This window comes from Lates calcarifer, linkage group LG7_1 (assembly GCF_001640805.2).
Source record: "Lates calcarifer isolate ASB-BC8 linkage group LG7_1, TLL_Latcal_v3, whole genome shotgun sequence".
NCBI classification, from domain to species: Eukaryota; Metazoa; Chordata; class Actinopteri; family Centropomidae; genus Lates; species Lates calcarifer.
In genome coordinates, this window is record NC_066839.1 from 4,457,973 (window position 1) to 4,478,159 (window position 20,187).

Here is a 20,187-nt window from a genome sequence, read left to right on the forward strand (position 1 = left end):
CCACTGCTCATCTTTAATTTCTGAAAACAAACTGGTAACCTGAACAAAATGAGTCAGTCAAATTAAATGCTGGTCATTAAACTCGTCTCAGAATGGTTATTAGTGCTCCCTGACTTCATTTCCACATCAGTAGCAGAGAGAAGATGCAAACAACTGTTGACAGTGAGGTAATGAATATTTTTATATTATATATGTAAATGCCCTCTACAGCTATTGTATGGAAATGAGAAAACTGGGGGGAAGTGCTCCATTTTGAAGAGTAAACAGAGACAATTTAGGGAGGATCAAAGAGTGTCACACCCATTAGTCTCAGTATGCAGATCTAAGCACTTGCTGACAAAGTGTTTGGCTTATACTGAAGATTATACAGTTTATAATGAAGAGACATGTTTTTTTGCAAATAGCAGTGCTTGTATTTTTCAAATATTTAATGACTTTAAGGTATTTTTCTTTTGATAAATCATATTTTGTTGCACAGCTGAAAAGTTCAAACACATCACCTTTATTTAGAGGTAGTGCAGGCAAGGGCAGGTAAAGTCTTAGACCAGGGGTGAAGTCAGCAGGCAGCCAGAGACATGAGGTGAAAAAGGAGCAGGCAAAAGGCAAAATCCAAAAACATGCAGGAGGTCAAAAACTGGCAGGCAAAAGCAGGTGAGTGCAAAGAGGCTGGAAGGCTGCAGCTGGGGTGGCCTGATAGTCTGGCAGAGTGCAAGTAGACTTGGGACTAGGGGATGGAAACAGGTGAGGAGGCGGGCGCAGGGAAATCAGAGGCACTTTAAATCTGAAAATGTGCATGGTTACCAGGTTGAACAACATGTTTCCTTGCAGGTATGTTTTTGCTTGTTTGTTGGGTGTATCAGAGGTGTTACCCAGTCACCAGTGACGTGTATAAAAACCCACTGTATTGAAAAGGCAGAGCACATCCTCTATCCACTTCCTTTTAAATACATGTTTTGCTGTGTTTTGTTGGAGGTGAATGTCCCTCAGGTCACTGGAAAAATGGGAAGTGCTGGGGTTACTAGAGGGCAGGTGGGAGCGGCAGTGTCAGAAAATAACCTGGCATCAGTGCACTGGGAGTACACAATGTCTGTACCTACCTAAATCATTATTTCTTTATCTTGCTTATTTGTTTAATTCTTCCTTTTTTGTTTCAGTCTTGAAGTCATCATGGATTTTCCAGTCTCTAATCTAGATCAGAATCTAATCTAGATTACAAACTTAATCCTCATTATTAAGACAATGCAGAGTCTTGGCCTATGAGAGGAGGAAGAGGTAGCACTTAATTTGCTTTAGGCTAGGATCAGTGGTAATCTGAGCATCCAGGGAGAATGGTCTGCTGGGTTAAATGATTACATAACTGACATCTTAGGAAAAGCCTCAAAGCCTCAGTGCTTCACTGGTTGTACTGGTTGCACAGTTTGACTGAGAGGAGCAGTGGTTCAGCCTTATACAGGACAAATGTTAGATTCAGTGATGTGTGAGTCATTGACTGTCAGTGACATGGTCCCTTTTCTTCTTCTTGACATTTAATTTCTTCCTTTTGTAATGAAACATGTACAGCAGTGGAATCTGTGAATCAAATATTTAAATGCATTTTCCCTTTTTTCCTTATAAAATTAAAGTAATTGCATTTTGTCTTTGTCCCTGCAGTGCCAGATCTCCCAGGCCCTGAACGGTGTCTCTGACAAAGCTAAAGATGCTAAGGAGTTCCTGGTTCAACTCAAGAACATGCTTCAGCAGATTCAGGTACAGAAACACCACTGAAGACTCGTCAAATCAATCTTCATCTTCATCCTCTGGAAAGAATTCTCTCAAAGAAGAGGCACATGCCAATTTCTCCTCTAACAGTAGCCTCAATAGACCAGAACGCAATGCAGCAGCCCAACACAAACTGATGGATGTGATCTGTCATAACTTTGACAAACCGGCAACGTTTCAAGGTTTAATAAAGTATCTTTCCCTAATCTCAGCCAAATTATTTTTGTTGTAACCAAACCTTAACCATCATAGAACAGATTTATTTATCAACAGTGATCTGTAACAGTTTTGGAGAGCATGGATTAATAATGATGTCCTGCTGATAAGAACGTCAGATTGTTGACCCAGGCTAATCTGAAGATACTGAAGCACAAAAGTACCTTAGAAAGAACAATTAAAAACTACCTTAAATAACATTTGCTGACCAACACATGCTTGTGGCCATGTGAATAATGACTGTTGTCTCTCGGAAGCAAAAGTGGAAGTTGTTCGATTTCATTATAGCAGCACAAAACATCTCAGACATGAAGTCAGGGTTTACAAAACTGCTCTTCACAAAGCTCTGGTTTCCTTTAACCGTGATCGTAACCCTTCCCTTACCTTAACCAAGTAGTTGTAGCTGCGTAAACTCTACTAAACCTTAACCAGCACTTAAGAAAATACTCACATGAATTGTTAATGTAATGCTGATATGACCATTTTCAAGTGCAGTGTTAAGGTATGAGGAAACTAACCAGGGGGTTCTGTTTCTAGAGGCAAACATTTTTAACCTCACGATAACCCAGCTGCTTCAGGACTTTTCCCTGCTCCATGAGCATGCTGAGAAGATTTTACCACATCCAACACCCATGTCCGATCAGTTTCCTCCACACGTACAGCTCTTTACATAATTTACATGTTTTTCTCAGATAAAATAAATTTTGCTTTGGGGTTACTACTGGTAATGGACAATAAGCTCCAAATAAATCAGTCACAGAGAAACATTTGGACTCCTCACACTGTGCAGCAGGGTGGTAAATCCACTGAATCACTAAACTAAAACAAACCATATCAGCCAAATGTGAAGTGTGTGTATTTATTTATTTATTTGTGTGTGTGTGTGTGTGTGTGTGTGTGTGTGTGTGTGTATTTCCCCTGTGGACAGCATTGCTGTGCAGCTGATCTCTCCCGCAGCATCTGCAGTCGTGCACACACTGTCACACACAGAAACAGCACAGACTGTGTGCACTGTCATATCTTGTCAGCCACAGCTCTAGGAGCAGGCATTAAGAGTGTGATTGCAGAATGAAGAGGATTGCATTAAAAAAAAAAAAAAAAAACTCTTAGCACTACTTTGCTCTGTCTGAGAGCCAGAGAGAGATGGGTGGATAAAGAGAAAGAAAAGTGTGGGAGTGAGGAATAGAGATCTTCAGCACTCATCCTCTTACAGAGCTGAACTGTGTCTCTCAGTGGAGGAAGCTTGATTGGAAATCTATTTAAGACCTCATATCCTCATCATGTGGGCTCTTTGCTCAGATAAAAGGCCCTGTGTGGATCCTTAACTTCCAGCTACTGCACGAGAACCTACAGTATGCCGGGGTTTCCCCTCTGCTTTTAGGGGCTGCTATACCTGCAGTATTGTGTCTGCAGTGACTATGACTGAAACGTGTTGCAGACTGCAAGTTAGAGCATCAGTTAAGTTAACTTCCCTACTAACCTCCAGCCCCTGAAACTTGTAGTTAAATGGTTCTTATGGTTATGAATGCCTTTAATGTTTCTGTCTTTTCCTTTTGGTTTTAGGGTATATATGCTTTATTTATTCATTTAACATAAATAAAGAATAGATAAGCAATGCAACAGATGTATACAAGGCACCCAGCTGAAGCTAAATCCAGATTAAAACAGGCAAACTACTGAGTTAATACAACAGAATCAGGATAAAAATAACAGGATAGATAAAACATGTACGTAGTAGTATGTATTATACACGTCTATATATACACTGATATTTCAAAGGTTGGCCTATTTTTCCTTCCTCCTTTTATCACCCTCTCTCCTGTAGTTTATGGCTTCTTGTGTTGGCAGTGGTTAATGTAATTGTGTTGCTATTTTAACAAGCAGAAAAAAATGAACACAAAAGTGAAATAGTAAATTCAAGAAAAAAAGCTTAGTATGCAGCTCTATCTCACAAAGCTCAGCCACTTTGACCTGATTACAGCTGGGTAATAAAAAAACACATTATTTTCTCTGCTGTGCTGTAGTGATGCAACGAACCAATCACATCCCACCTTTAAAAAAAAAACAAAACTAAAACTGAAATGAAAGTGATCAAAGTAAGTATAGTTACATGGACAGTACGTTAACTGTATTTTCATGTACAGTATCTTGTGTCATGAGTGAAAAATGGCGGAGAGCACAGCAGCAGCACAGATGGTAAATGTGTCGTATATGTTTTTGTCTGCAGTCTGTTGAAATAATTCACACTATACTAATGTTTGTGCAGCTGAGACAAAAATAGAGCAAGATCTGGTGAATAAATTAACATATCAGCAATAAACACACATCAGCTCCGCGCTGCTAAATGAAGGAAAACACACCAACAGATCTATTTTGGGGTGCTTTGGTGATTTTATTATTTTCGACTGAAGCTAATAATGAGAACGACTTTGGAGCATCTTAATTATTATGACGTTGTTTCTTAGAGTGAGGGAGAAACTGATGATCATCCATATGCACATTTCTTTTTAAGTTCACAATGATTTTCACTCCTTTTGATTGTGTGTGTGTGTTTGTGCTGTGGCAGGAGAACGGTGTGGAGTTTGAAGCTTGCCTTGTGGCTCAGTGCGACTCCCTGATCGAGGCGCTGACCAGACAGAAAGCCAAACTGCTCACCAAAGTCACCAAGGAGAAGGAGTACAAACTGAAGGTGAGACTGCTGGATCTCTGTGTTTGTAAACTCATTACTTTAAAATGTGAATCAGCTTCCAGCAGCTGGATTGAGAAGAAATAATAAGACTCATCAGACTGATGGAAGTCATCTAATCTAAAGGATATCCTCTGATTTTCTAATAAACATTTTGTGGCCTTTTCTTGGTGATTGCATTGAACTGATACTGCAAACAGCTCTCCATTTCTCTTCCTCAGTTGATGCTTTTCCTGCCTAAAGTGAGCAGTATATCTTGGGGTATTTGATTATAAGAAACGGTGTTGAAATCTGGCAGCCTGCTTTTCTTTTGGTTTGTCTACTTCTGTCTGCGACCAGCAACCATAACTGTATTTTATGCAGCATCTGTTTTCTCTCTTTCTGTTCCAGCACTTCTTCATTCATACCTCAGTGTATCGACAACAGCATAAACATGAGTAGATTAAAGACAAGAAGCTGTGAAACTTTGTAAAATAACGTCAGGTCAAATATTAAGTACCTCTCTTTAACATTAAATATTAAATTAAATAAATAAGCAACAATAATGCATTACATGTCATATATTAATAACTCACAAACCCTTAAAAAACAACTGTCATCTGATTTAGGTTTGGATTTTTATGTTAAACTACAGCCTATTCAAATTAGTGTCAAGAGCACAGATGAAACACAAATACAGAAATTTCTCAGATAAAATAACCAGTTCTGTTCTAACTTTAGAGGATAATAGTGAGCTTATCGCTTTTAGTGAGAAGCTGATTAAGAAAATATGTTTACAGGGTTTCTAATACCTGAAAAAATTCAGGTCTCAGCTAAATTATTTCTGTCTTGCAGTCTAGTTTTTTTTACTTTCCTCTGTAAATCCACTGATGGGGTTTTCCCAAGTCCCAGAGTATCACATGGACGCCTGCCCAGCCTCAACGTGCCCACCGACCGACTGACCGTCTGGATGGTGGTGGGGGAGGGGGGGTTGTGTTTGGACGGAAGCCCCAAGGACAGCTGTTGTCATTATCTGCAGGCTTGGGATTGAGATTTAGCCAGAGGGCAAAGAGCTGGAAGGCTGCAAGAGAAGAGTAGCTGCTTGTAGATGGCAGATAAATTCAAAAACATTTTTACAAGAATAAATATTAATTTGGAGAGTTTGTATCAGTAGCTGATATAATGATTTAACTGCAGGCGTCCATTCATTTTGTGGAGACAAGAAAATAGAAGAGCAGCAGCTTGAAGACTTGACCTCAAAGCAAAAATGTGTGGCTAAAAGATCCATTTGGACTGATGCCTTTTCACAGTTTTACGTTATTCTGAGTTGAGTGTGTGGTTTAATATCACAGCCTCCACCCCCATATCTAAAAAAGTGCCTCACATATCATTAATAACATCACAATTTCTTTTCAAATTAATGAAAAAGTGAACACCCCGCTGCTGATTTAACCAGGTTTCTTCACACATTATTTGCACTTTCACACTACTCCTACAACTCAGACACAAACTATACAGCTTTTCCATGGTTGCATCGTTGGACTGAACATCGCTTGCCTTTTGGTTGACTTGCAAGTTATATAACCGTTTGCTCCGTTGCTCCTTTTCTCCTTAAAAGTTCCCGTAGATGGCTGTAAAAATGATCTATTTCAGTGGATCTTCATATTCTCTGACCATGAACTCACCCTTTGGCCTCTTTTTTTCCCAAAAGCACTTACAAGGATTTTAATCTGTTTTTGTAGATACAGCTCTGATCAGACACAAAACCAAAAAAAAAAAGATTGAAAGACTTGTCGCATCAAGAAAGGCAGATGTTTCTAAAATTCACCAAAGCCTGGAGCTTAATCCCTTAAAAGCAACATATTTTGTGTTTTTCTTTCGAAGAACAGATAGAAATACTTCCTGTATTTGTCTGTGTCAGTCATGTACGAGGACTTGTTGTCTGTTAGTTTCATTAGTTTTTGTAGGACCTGTCCAGACAGTGAAATCGAATCAACATATTAAATTTATACTGGATGTAATGGTTATAACATCACATACTGATGGTTGAACAAAGACATTTTATAGGGAAGTAGCTGCATCACTGTAAACCATCACATACAGACACAGTGAGGAACAGTAAGAGCAGCTTAGTGTATGGCAGGGATATAACATGCGAGTCAGTGTGGTTACTGGGTTTTCTAGTTTAATCTCTTCTGAGCCAGTTACTAATCAGTACTAGATACACACATATTTGTACTTTGCTAGCCTCTAAGGGTCGTGCCCTTAACCTTCTGATGAACAGTTTGCCCTGACCTTAACCATTTCTATTTGAGCGTCCCTCGATCTTATGACCTCGACCGACAGTTTTCCCTCAGCTTAACCATCTCACCTGGAGGTCTGACCCCATTTTGTACTATAACATTATGGAGGCTACTCTTACTTTTCTCTTGTCCATTGGGTTCCACATGGAGAGGAAGATCCTCCCTTTTCAAAAATGTCATAATTCTCCAACATTCTCACTTTCCAAAAGTTTCCAAAAATGCTTTCACTTTCCCAAAACCGTCTTTCTTTCTGAACACATTCTGTTTCCAAAAACCTTCTCACTTTCCAAAAAAATGTCCTAATTTTCCAAAATGTTTTCCAGGTTTAAAACTTAGTCCTCGTGAAGACAGACATTCATAAGTGCGCACACTGAAAACCACACACATACTGTAGTCTTAACCGTAATCCAGCAGCTGATGGATTAATATTCACTTGTCCCTGACTGTGCGTCTGAGTCCTTCTGTGAATGAGATTAAGGTTCATCCAATCTCGGGTACTCAAGTCAGAAGCCTGTACTTTCATTTTTTTTGGATCAAACCTGCCAGTGCTGTTGATTAGTATCTTTAAATGTGACCATTACTTACACTGTGAAAACTAAGAGGTTATTTTAAACAGTTAACTTACACAGACTGCATTTAAACACAAGTTTTAAAGCAATATTGGATTCAAAAGTGACAACATGAATACAAAAGAAAGCACAGTGAGCATTTGTGTTCCTGTTTACTGCATCATGGTGTTCTGTGCTAAAGACTGTGAATTTCTGCTCCAAAAAACTGCCAAAAGTGGAGGATACCAGCCCAAAATATTACTCAAACCTGAACTGAAATGTGGTTCAGACTGTGATGAAGAGCCTGTGAGCCACATTCAGAGTGTGCCTGTGGTATCTCAGATCTGGGCTTACATTAACATGTTTCAATATTTGCACCCTCAAATTCATTTCAGATGCATGTGGAACATATTGGAAAAGCCCTTCAACCAGGCCAGCAGGAGCCAATGGGAGGGAGGTGACAGCATGTCTCAGTGGGACAGAAGGAAATTGAAATAAATCTGAGATTTACTCAGGCTTCACGCTTCATACTTCATGTTGTTTACACAGGAGATAAAAGAGCAGGGTTTTTGCCAAGCTGGATTGAAAAGCAAATTTTCTCTTGGTAAATAATTTGAGTGTCTGTGTGTATATTATGGAACAGGTGAATTCCTGCATGATTAATGTGACATGAGTACAAAAATACATCATTTATTTAATTAATTCTCCTTTAATGACCTTTCATTGACCTTTAATTCATTCTTTAACCCTCCTAATCCCTAACCTGGAACAAAATATGTCATATAGCTCAAACCTTTTATATGTACAACCAAATATCAAAAGTGTAAAATAAAAAATATTTACTCGATCTGCTGCACTAATTTAATACCAAGGTTACGAAAGTGTACCTTTTGTGGGCTTTTAAGTTATTAAAGCAAAAAAATAAAAGACAAACCCATAGCTCAGATATGCAATAATTAATGAGAATATAGTGATTTAATTAATACAGAAAATACCAACACAAATAAACAAAACTTAGCAAAAAATGTCAGCCATAAGACACACACACACACACACACACACACACACACACACACACACACAGAGCCTGTATCTCAGATTGTAGATTGTTTTGATCCTCTTCATGGTCTTCATATTTCAGTTTAGACAGCAGTTGACAGGTGGATAATTAACTGTGATCTCATTAACTATGAAATAAATGAGGGGACTAATTACCAAGACTCCATCTAATTATCTCTCTCATTCATTTAGGCAACCGTTGGTTAATGTTATAATTAATTATCTTGGATTTGCCAACACCACAAAATATTTTCTGTCTGATTTCTTGCCTAACTTTTGAAATGTTGCTGTATCTGTCAGGTAGAAACATATGCACCTTACATATTACAAAACATGTACCAGTTGTACTTTGAGCAGATGATTTAAGATCAGTTGAAATGTAGGGCAGGTATGACTGAATGTAAACAAAAGGCTAATAAGGCGGTGACAGTTCGCTGAGTTTCAATTAGCTGTGAACGGCTGGTTGTGACACCCGTCCAAATCTCATTTCCCCTGTGCTCGGAGTTCAGCCAGCAGATAGCATATGACATGTGTGTGGATTTGTGTGTGAGGGGAAAAAGTAGAGCGACATCCAAAGAGAGAGGCTGAACCTCACCTCACCTTGATCATTCTCTTTTTTCCATCTCTTTCCATTGCATCACATGTTGAAGCTGGTGGTAGTGTGCCAGGAATACTACAGGATTTAGAGTCATGTCCTCAGCCAGTTTTTAATTTTTGCACCTTTCTCCTGTCTTTGCTGCCTGCCAGCCATTAACTCACCTGTTGTTCCAGCCAACTCCAACCACCTGATCCCCCACCTCTGACACCTATCCCACTCCTAATTACAAGCCTTGTATATATGAACTGAAAAGCAGTGCACTCAGAGTAGCTTCCAGTCAAAGTCTTACTGTGTTCACATATTTAACACATCAGATGTTCTCATCTCATTTCGTCTTTGTGTTATTACTGAACAATGTGGGAGGAGTTTTTCTGCTGTTTTTGTGGCCTCCTTTGGACACTGAGTCCTTTAGCTGCTGCATCTTTAGACTTGGTTACTTATTTCTGTTGGCTGTGCTCGAGTTGGTCATGCTGAGTGGAGAATCGTGGTTAAATGGAGTGTAGGCGATGTATGAGGCAGTTGGTGTAATGTTAGTCTCGCATAGCCAGACCTTCACAGTGCTGTGTAGTCTGACGTTGAATCAATAGCAGGTGGTAGAAATCCTGTGATAAACTTCAGTCTTTTTATAGCTTGTAAGTGTTGCCAAAGACACTACAGGACCTTTTCTGTTTGGATTAAGCCACAACAAGCTGTGTTAAAAAGTTACTTTAGTTTTATTTGAGCCACTGAAATTCATAAATCCTCTGAGGGATGATCAGTAAATCAAGACTGTAAACTTTTAGCAACACATTTCTCTGATCTGTGTCTTCGTCAGGTGGTGCGCGACCAGATCACCCACTGCACCATGAAGCTACGTCAGACCACAGGTATGATGGAGTACTGTCTGGAAGTCCTCAAGGAGAACGATCCCAGTGGATTCCTCCAGGTATGTTTGTCATTGTGTGACTGTATGCTGCAGTAGGTCTTCACATGGTAACTCGGTAAAGGAAAAAAAAATAACTTTTAGATATTGAAAGCTACAAAATGTGAACTTTTCATAGCTCAGAAAAGCATGAAGAAATGGTTTATGCAACTCCAGAATTTGGAGAATTTTCTCACCTCAGTGGGAATCATGTAAAAACTTGTCTGAAAAATTAAATTCACCAGATTTTGAGAAACATGGTTTTCGTTTGGTTTTATTTATTTATTATTACAATATCCCCAAAGATACTAAAATTGGCAAATAATTTATCCACCCAGCAGGAATCGCCATGTAGTCTCTGTGCCGATTTTCATGTACAAACCATTAAAAAACACATAAAACAACCAAACGCATCAGTGGATGTCTATGGTACAGATGCCTAAGCAGTATCAGACTGTAGTAAAATAAATTCACTCTTGGTTTTAGCCTCTTCAGGGAAATTGCTGATCATCATAAACAACCACATCCTTCTCTACAACATCTCACTTTAAGTTGTGACTTAAGTTACATGGGGCAAAAAACAGTATGGAGTCTCACATTAACAAATCAACTTGAATCAACTGTTTCTGAAGTATTTACAACCAAAAATGTAAATGTGAAAGTTGAAAGGAAGGAGGAAGTGTGATACTGAGGTCCTCTGAGCCTGTGAGGAGAAATCCACTTTGCAGCGAGCCTCTGATGTTTCTGAAACCAGCGTGGCTAAAAACACTGCATAGTCAGAGGAGGAAGACTTCAGCACTGATGTTAGAGGAACAACAACACACATATGTGCCATCATACACTTGTGCACAAACACAGCAACACAGGATGCATCTGATTTGGTTAAATACTGCAGCTGATCGTTTTCAATTGACCCGACATGTTTAGTTATCAGCAGGCTCAGATGCTCAATAGCTGATCAATAGTTATTGATCTTTGCATGTTTAGACCAAGCAGAGAAAGGGCAAATGTTACATGGGCACATGCGGAGAAGAAAGACAACCTTCTTTAACAGCTTAAAAAACACACTTCACGTTGTTCACATTTCAAACTGATGGTATGTTAATTTTGAGGTTTCAGTGGCCTCAGCTGTAAAAACATGATTAAATACAATGGATTTTTTCATATACTCTGTATCTGTGATTCGTGTTTACTGCACTTTTTATGCAGCACTTCCCTTTCCAATTCCTAAATAAGTCCATTTGAATTTTATGCCTCTCTAGGTCCAGACATACGTAAAGTGACTGTGTATGATAACACATTATACACGTTTTTGTCTGTCAATCGACCAACAAAAGGAATATACAGGAGTTGGTTCATATGTAGCTCATACAGCTTATAAAACTTTAAATATTTCCCTGTTTGGTATAATACCAATGCTTTATGGTCATATTTATGAAATGTTCAAGCCCACTTTGTGGCATCTGGAAAGGGTTATCACTTTAATACATGTCTACATATTGTAAGGAAAAAGCAAATTGGTTGATTTGCAGTTATTTTTACACATACAGTGGTGGTGTGTGGGGGACCTTAGTTTCAATTTCTGTTATGTCTCTGCCTCTGGTTATGAATGATTTCACTTCCTGTAGAGTGATAGCATGAGAGAAATCGAGTAAGGTGAAAGGGAAAGATGAAATAGAGATCAAAGACACTCCTGAGGGACACACATGCACACAGAAACACACATAGACACACACAGGCACACACACATCCCCTCTCTTCTATTTCATCTGAATATTTAATAATGTATTGATTATGTGGTTCTTTATGGTTGCCAACGCCTAAATCCAAGCTAGAGGCTCCTTAGGAATAAACGGCAGATATTAGTGCTCAATGTAAATTCAGGACCATTTGTAAATTCAACTAATCTGAAGTGGAAAAAATGAAGCTAAATGAATCAATCTATGCTCTTAATGCTCTAGGCTGAATTTCCAAATTACTCTGCTCATGTTTTGCCTTTAAAGAAAATAGCAATCACATTTTTTGCAGTTGAGCGTAGTTTAATTTAATATATTCGCTTAGCTTTTTTTTCCCTCAGGCAGTGAAGCTCTTACCCGCAGATGAAGGGTCTAATTCGTATCTTTAAATATTTGAACTGCACAAATACGTGCCTCATTTCACTTGTCAGACACAATGCAGTGTAGCCATGGATGGAGCGGATCCCAGAACAGAGAGGCTCTTCTGTATGCAGGGAGGATATTACAGCCTTGCAAGCAAATTTACATGTAGATATTGAATTCATGAGTGCTCATTTCCTGTGTGTGTGTGTGTAGATCTCAGACGCCCTGATCAAGCGAGTGACATCGTCTCAGGACCAGTGGGTAAAAGGCGCCCTGGAGCCAAAAGTCGGCCCCGAGTTTGACCTCACCCTCAACACCGACTCACTGCTCCAGACCATCCTGCAGCTGGACTTCATCCAAGGCAAAGGTGAGGAAACAACACACACTTTCCCTTCTATTGGCATTTTTAAAACCATTTTACAACTACATGATTACAGGATTGTGTAGTTACCCATACATCAGTGCACAGGTTTGCTTTTTCTAATTTGTTTTCTAATTTTTCTAACATAATGCACGTCAATAGTATTGTAATGCAGTGTTCACATGATATTGTTAAGAAGAACCAAGATCAGAATAAGATCTTTTCCTTTTTTATTGATTTGTAAATGAGTAAACTGAAGAACTGTTTTCATAGGCTGACTAGTACTAGTAGTAGAGACATGCAAAAACATTCACAAACATCCTTAATCTGACACAAAAATGCCCCTTGATGATTTATTTGATAACCAATAAACAACATTTAGCTGCTGTCACTCGTCCTTTTTGAGGCTTCCATTAGATGTACAGAAATGTACACAACTGATTAGCTATTCATTGGCTGTTGCTACCCAGCAACCAGTTGGCGTGCATAAGTAAACACAGCATCCTTTATATTCGCTCTGCTGCAGTCCCAGAGATTACCCAGATGTATTGTTGCTGTACATTAAATATGTAATCAGCACATTGCATATTTTATTTCCATAATGCTCCACTGAGGCACTAAAGATGAAGTGTTCCCTGTGCTGATGTGGGTTTATAATATGTTTATAATGCCTTTTGAGCCACTTCAAGTAGTTTGTTGTTGGACTTTTTCTAATCTTTAACACCATTAAATTCCTCAAAAGTGAGGACCACAAGTCCTCAGATTCAAAAACTCATTAACAAAGAATGTGACCCAGGTCTGCAGTTCATGGCCGTGGTTGCTCGGTCCTAGAGGGAGACTTTCCCTAGTTTGATCTCCAGTTGAGCTAATCTGAAAAGTCTAGGTAAAGAAGCAGAGGAACTTTGATCATCCTTCCTTTGTTCTTTAAGGCAGGCGACATGAAACTCATCTGTATGTTTCCCCGCTGATCCACAGAACAGAGCATTAGAGTTTAAAGATAGAACATTTGGATTTTATGTCTTTGAATTTCAGTTTCACACATCCTGAGCACAGTTTAGGAGGCAGTCTAGTTCACAAAAGTATCCTGACGTAATTCTTCATTGTAAGTTCTGATTTGCTAGCAGAACTGAGGATGTTGTTCTAGATCACATGTTTTTGTTTTGGGCTTAGAGGTCCTGTTATTATTATGAAAATAGACTGTAAGAAAAAATGTTGCAAAAGTAACTAGTAAATTCTGTTACTGACCTAATTCATTAAAGTCAGTCTGTTTTCTCTTGTAATGACAAGATGTTGTAATGATGATGTTGTCTGATCTACTATCAGATATTTGGGTAAAAATTATATTTGTGTTCCAATATGCAGACGATACTACATTTTACTTTGATGAATATTTGTTCAGTGTTTCCATCGTCTTCCAAAAATAACACAACTTTCTGATATGAAGTGTTGTGAATTATAATCGATACATATCATTTGCATATGAATGAATGGCATCAAGAAGATGGATCTTTCATCATGTTTCCAATGCAGATTAAGTTTCTCCACTGGTCTGTCACTTGTCTGTCCAGCTGCTTTAATATGACATCCTCTGTCCATGTTTTTTTTTAATTAAAACACTCAAACTAACGTCGTACTTCCAGATGTGCAGGAGAGTCCGTTATTGAAACAAATGCAGGCAGCAGGCAATGGTGAGACTGAGATGGAGGCAGAGAGCCCAGGAGGTATTTCAGAGAATCTACTTTTCAAAGTAAACCTCTGTTTTCCTTCCTTGAATTTATTTTGTCACTCCTTCCTTCTCCCTCAGTCCTGATAGCCCTCACAGCCATTCTGGTTGGAAAAACTCATCGGTCTTTTTGTCCCACAGCGTCTATCTGGTCTCTTTCCTCCGCATGGTTATTATTTTCCAGATCCTCTCCAGTGAATGGTACCTCTGCAGAATAATGTTGTCTTCACTAGAGAAGTTTCCAAAAGAGTTACAGAAATTTGTAGTCTGAAGTACTTCTCTTTTTCCCAATCCAACCTTTTATTTTCTCCCTAATTCCTTGTTTTCATTGGTGCATTTCTCCTCAGTATACAGAGGTATTATGTATTAAACATTTACCTATTTAAAAACAAGAATCCATCCACATCTTTCTTTTGGTTGTGCATGAATCAAAGAACTACTTTGGCTACAAATGCTGTAAAAAATATTGAATTTAAGGAGTGATATTGATATCCATATGTATACTGCATAGATCCTACAACACTGTTCCTTATGTCCTGACTGCTGCCTCTCCCCTGTGTCTTCACTACTCGTTTTTTGTCTTTCAAGATCAGACAAGCGTCAACAGATAAAGACATGATATGAAGCAGACTTCTTTACCCCGAGATCTGCATTAAAACAAAATCTCTACCTCTGTCTTCTGTGGTTATTTCTACCCTGTTTTTGTTGTTTCTGTGTTTGTTTCAGCTCTGTTTGGAATGCAGTTTTGTCCTGTTTGTCAGCACAAGTTTTATCACCTCAAGGGTTAGACAGATATATTGCTTTTTATTAAACATCTTTGGTTACGATGCTAGTTCCTTCCTTTATTGACTTTCCTAACCAGTTATTAACTCATTTTAAACAGTTCAATCAGCCCTAGAATTTCTCAACACAGTCTAAATTCTCTCATTTGGGGTTTTCCAACCTTGAAGTCTTCAGAGCCTATATCAGTCTAACACTATACACCACTAGCACTACTATCTCTGTAGTGGGTGTAATATCCTCTCACAGCCTACTGAAAACTCCAGCTGTTGCCCTGTAAATGAACCTGGAGCTCTTTCACCTTTTTAAGGGTTTTTTCTTTCCCCCTAGATCCACACTAAGCTCCTGGTTTTCTCCCCTCAGTTTGTTTAAACACAACCAGTCAAACAACATCCCTCTGTTTGTCTTCCTCCTCTCGTCCACCCTTCCACCTCCTTCTACGTTTTCTTCTACACCATCTTGATCTCTCAATCCCCAAGCCTCCGTCCTCCAGTTACAATCTTTATGTCTTATTCATCCATCTCTTCACACAGTGGAGACCGGACCTTCGGTGCCGGCAGCTCCTCTCCTGCAGCTGGAGAAGTGCTGCACCAGGAACAACAGCGCCACCCTGGCCTGGAGAGTAACTGCGCCCCCCAGCAACCCCATCGAGGGCTACATCCTGGAGTTAGACGATGGCAATGGGGGACAGTACAGGGTCGGTACACACTGGTTCAGAATACATACTTTGTGTAAAATAGAGAGTATGTCACAGCTTTTCTTTAGCTTCTTCTCATTAAAATGTTATTATCAATAATCCATATGCTGCTCAACTCTGACAAAAAACAGATAATTGTGTGTGTGTGTGAGATTAGTGATGCAGCTGAATGTGTCAAACAAGCATTTTAAGTGTGTGTGCACACTTGACCTACATTCGTAATTACTAATACTCGTCTGTGTGTATAGATGATGAGTTTGAGCAGCGAACGTATAGTATACCTACATGCATGCACTTAACCTGCATATGTAATGATGCTGTAATGTGTGTGTCTATTCTCAGGAGGTGTATGTGGGGAAGGAGACTGTGTGCACGGTGGACGGCCTCCATTTTAACAGCTCTTACAATGCCAGGGTGAAAGCCTATAATGGCATCGGTGTGGGGCCCTACAGTAAGACGGTTGTGCTCAAGACTTCTGATGGTAGGTTGTGTGTGTGTGTGTGTGTCTATGTGTCCTAGCTTCAGGACAAAGGACAGTGTTATTTAGGTTAAGGCCGAGGCTTGCCCATTGGTGTCAGCACTGCCAAGAAACAGAGGTCACTCTCCCAGGCGTTGAACCAGGGGCCATAACTCTGATTGTATAGCATGACCCCCACTGCTTGTCAAACGCCTCAATCCTTGAATAACGGATTCTCGAAATCTAGAATCCACACACAAACACAAAAAGGCACACACTGTCTCTCTTTGCCAGCCACAGTAACAATGGGCATTGAAGTCTGTTTTCTGAGTGATAACCGTTCTTCCCTCCTGCCCTCTTTATATTTTTCTCTGTCATATTTCTTCCTGCTCACTCTCCCTCTTTCCCTTTCTCTCTACTCTTCCTCCTCTGTTCTCTCTCTGTTCTTGAGGATTGTCACTTCCTGCAGCTACACACAGAAGGGAAATTGTACTTGTCAAGCTGACAAGAGGCACATCTCACATAGAGCAACAAAGGCTGAAAAACAAGCACATACTTTGATGTACAGCTTTATACATTTTTAAGACATTTGCGGCATGAATCTGTGTGTGTTAATTCCATATGTGACCACATAGGGTTGTCATGGTGGCACTGAATGTCTTATTTTGTGTCCCTTATTAACATTAGCAGGCAGCTTTAGAATCATGACTGATTGTTGATTTCTTATTACAGTGGCTTGGTTCACCTTTGACCCCACCTCGGCTCATCGGGACATCGTTCTGTCCAATGAAAACCAGACAGTCAGCTGTAACAGCTACGATGACCGCGTGGTGCTGGGAACTGCTGCTTTCTCTAAGGTAATGTTCAAACACAATTGGGTCTGAGGGTTATATTGATAATGAGTTTCACATCACATTTATTACCTATTTTATTATTTTTATAAGAGGATTTGATTTCTACCAGTCTGTACTGTGTTGTCCCTACACTGGAGATTAATAAAATTTACTCTGTTTCCCCTCTGACTTCCAGGGCATTCACTACTGGGAGGTCAGCATCGATCGCTACGACAACCACCCGGACCCTGCGTTTGGCGTGGCGAGGATCAACACCATGAAAGACATGATGTTAGGGAAGGACGATAAGGCGTGGGCCATGTATGTGGACAACAACCGCTCCTGGTTCATGCACAACAACTCCCACACCAACAGGTAAATGTATATGATGTGTTTTGTGTTTATCTAATGTTTGTTTGTCATACTGTAGATAGAGAACACTGACTTTCTGATATTCAATCTTTCGGCCCCTTCGCAAACATATATATTTATGAATAACTTCAGACACATCTCCCTCACATTATCTGGCATCATTCTCTAAAAATGCATGCTTTTTAGGGAGTTTTAAGTTAAAACTAAACGCTTAATGCTCACATAATACTCACTAAAAGGTCCTCTTTGTAGCTGCTCTGAAGCCTTTGAATATGTATGTTTATATAATTCAATTTCCAAGTACTTTAAAGGAGCTATATGTAAGGTTTTCCTATTGCTACATAGCTAACATTTGCATCAACAGCTGTTTTCTTACCAGTCTAGAAGAAACGTTACGAGTTCACCATCAAACGCCATTCATTTACTCACCAAGAAAAAAATCATTTATTAGCACGGACTTGATTGACTATTCTAGCAGAATACATCTTTATTGATGACTCTCTAATATTACATTATAACTGAAGAACTGATGGGTTATTGTAAAGTGAGAAACCAGTCTTTTATTAATGTGTTGCTCGCTTTAAAAGAAGCCATGTCTGCAGTTATGAATGTTAATAAGTCAAGATTTGGTTCACTAGAATAATTCATCAAGTGTGCAGTTGAAGCGTTTACATCCTGGCAACTCAAAAGCTGCTTTTATTGATGTGTTATTACTGGTCTTAATCAATAAATTAGCCAGTTAGCTTTATCTAGTAAACCTGCTTATTGTTAGAAATCTTATCTATAAATGTTTTGAACTAATTTGCAAACAGCACTTGTATGTAAGAACAGCAGGAGACAGAGGCTTTGTAAGGTGGCACCCTCTTCTTCCTTTGATCATTATGTCTTCTGCATTAAATCTTCCACATCGAAGAGGTACGTGCTCACAAATAACACACACTCATAGTATGATGATAGATACACAGGATGACAGAGGGACCCCCCGGGGGTCGTACAACACCAGCTAACAAACACACCAGGGAGCAGTAGAAGATGACTGCAGGCTGCAGGAGACATCAAAACATCTCTCTATGCCACCTCTCTCAGTGTCATAAGGAAGTCATCAAAACTCTCATTAAACATTTATTTACAGGAAAATGTCTTTTCTTCACAAGAGGAAAGTCGACTCTTCACAGGAGTATGCAAAACCTCTGACTTGATTTCTTTCCTCTCTCTGCCTCGGTCCATCCAGACTACAGATTTAATCCCTGTGCCATTAATCATCTCATGTCTGTTTCATGTTGTTTACCTCATTGATTCCTTCATCTCTCTGAGCCTCGACACTCATACAGCCCAGACCTGAGGCAGGTGTCTTGTGTTTGCACGTCTACATGTATAAAGGTGCTTTGAAAAACACTTGGCTTTGTTGGATGACATGAAGACTAAGAGCTACTCGAGTGGTTCTTAGCCAAACAAAGAAATCAACAAAATGCTAAATGCAATCAAATTAAAATGTGAGCTGATCTCTTGCTTTCATGCTTTAAATATCATAAACTGTAGCTCCTGTTCCTTCCCTGGTTTTCAAATTTGGACAGTGTGAATTAACTTTTAGTGACTGGAGAGACAGCAACAGCGAGGTTAAGCCGAATGGCTTAGAGATAGAATTATTTGTACGTGAAGAAGGAGGAATTTAATGTGAAACGTTTTTGATATTTGCATGAATGTGGATGTCTGAATCAGCTGATGTGAGGAGGAGACAAAGGCTTTACACTGACAGTGAAACAGGTGTTGATCCAGTTTGATGCTGTCAGGAAAGAATGAGAAAATAAAAGTCAGGAGGGAAGAGAAAAGATTTCTACATTTGGGATAAAATGAGTCAGACGTCAGTCCATCTGTTTTCATGTGTGCCACACATATTTTTGTACCTCTGCCACTGACAGATCAGTTCTACTGTCTGTATCGGTTTATTTATCCAAGAATTGAATTTTGAAACTGCTCTGTTTTAATTCATTTTGCGGTATACACTTTAGTTACACATCTGTCCCTCTTTCACTTTAAATTTACCACATATCTGTATTTATTTATGTGTGTGTGTGTGTGTGTGTGTGTGTAGGGCGGAGGGAGGCATCACTAAGGGCTCGACTGTGGGCATCCTGCTGGATCTGACCAAACACACTCTGACTTTCTACATCAACAAGGAGCAGCATGGGCCGACTGCCTTCGAGAACCTGGACGGGGTCTTTGTGCCTGCGGTCAGCCTCAACAGAAACGTACAGGTCAGTGTGTATGGTAGTCAGGATGTATTCTTTAGTGTGTCCTGTATGCACCGTGTACATCCTCAGACGTGACGTGATCGCACAAATGACCAGAGTGATAAATTCAACCAGGAGAGTTTTTGTTGATACCAGAGCTGCCAACACTAGACATTTACTGTCAGTGTGCACTGAGGCTTGAGTGCAGAGTGCAAAAAGTGCAGTATTGCAGTGTCAAACACAGCGTCACAAAATTAATCATCATCAACTTTTGATAAAAGATCAAAAACTCAACTCGTTTATCAAGTAAACATGTCAAACATTTGCTGCTTCCAGCTTCTTAAATATGATGATTTGCTGCTTTCTTTGCTTTATATCTAATAAATCGATACTTGTGGGTTTTGACTGTTGGTCAGACAAACAAGCCATCTGAACCTCATTTGGTTCTGGGAATGTGTGAGGGGCATTTTAGACTTTTTTTGTTGCTTTCTGAGGAGGATACAACACTCTACACTCCCCTCCTGTCAGTTATCACATTAGTATTGTTCGTCCATGTCTGAATACACTTTGGTACAGTTGTTTTCAC

The 20,187-nt window shown here is 39.5% G+C and overlaps 1 protein-coding gene across 3 annotated transcripts in view; it reads left to right on the forward strand.

Moving 5' to 3' along the window:
- Positions 1–20,187, forward strand: part of LOC108885238 (tripartite motif-containing protein 67) — a 70,689-nt gene that overhangs the window by 19,219 nt on the left and 31,283 nt on the right. For all 3 annotated transcript variants that reach the window (XR_007813600.1, XM_051071759.1, XM_051071758.1), the window contains 9 exons: positions 1,651–1,746; positions 4,541–4,663; positions 9,962–10,072; positions 12,361–12,514; positions 15,545–15,708; positions 16,051–16,189; positions 16,898–17,022; positions 17,195–17,373; positions 19,463–19,625. Coding sequence is in view for 2 of the 3 variants with exons in the window: in XM_051071759.1 (XP_050927716.1) it covers positions 1,651–1,746; positions 4,541–4,663; positions 9,962–10,072; positions 12,361–12,514; positions 15,545–15,708; positions 16,051–16,189; positions 16,898–17,022; positions 17,195–17,373; positions 19,463–19,625 (1,254 nt within the window). In the remaining variant the exon portion in view is untranslated. The remainder of the gene's footprint in view (positions 1–1,650; positions 1,747–4,540; positions 4,664–9,961; positions 10,073–12,360; positions 12,515–15,544; positions 15,709–16,050; positions 16,190–16,897; positions 17,023–17,194; positions 17,374–19,462; positions 19,626–20,187) is intronic.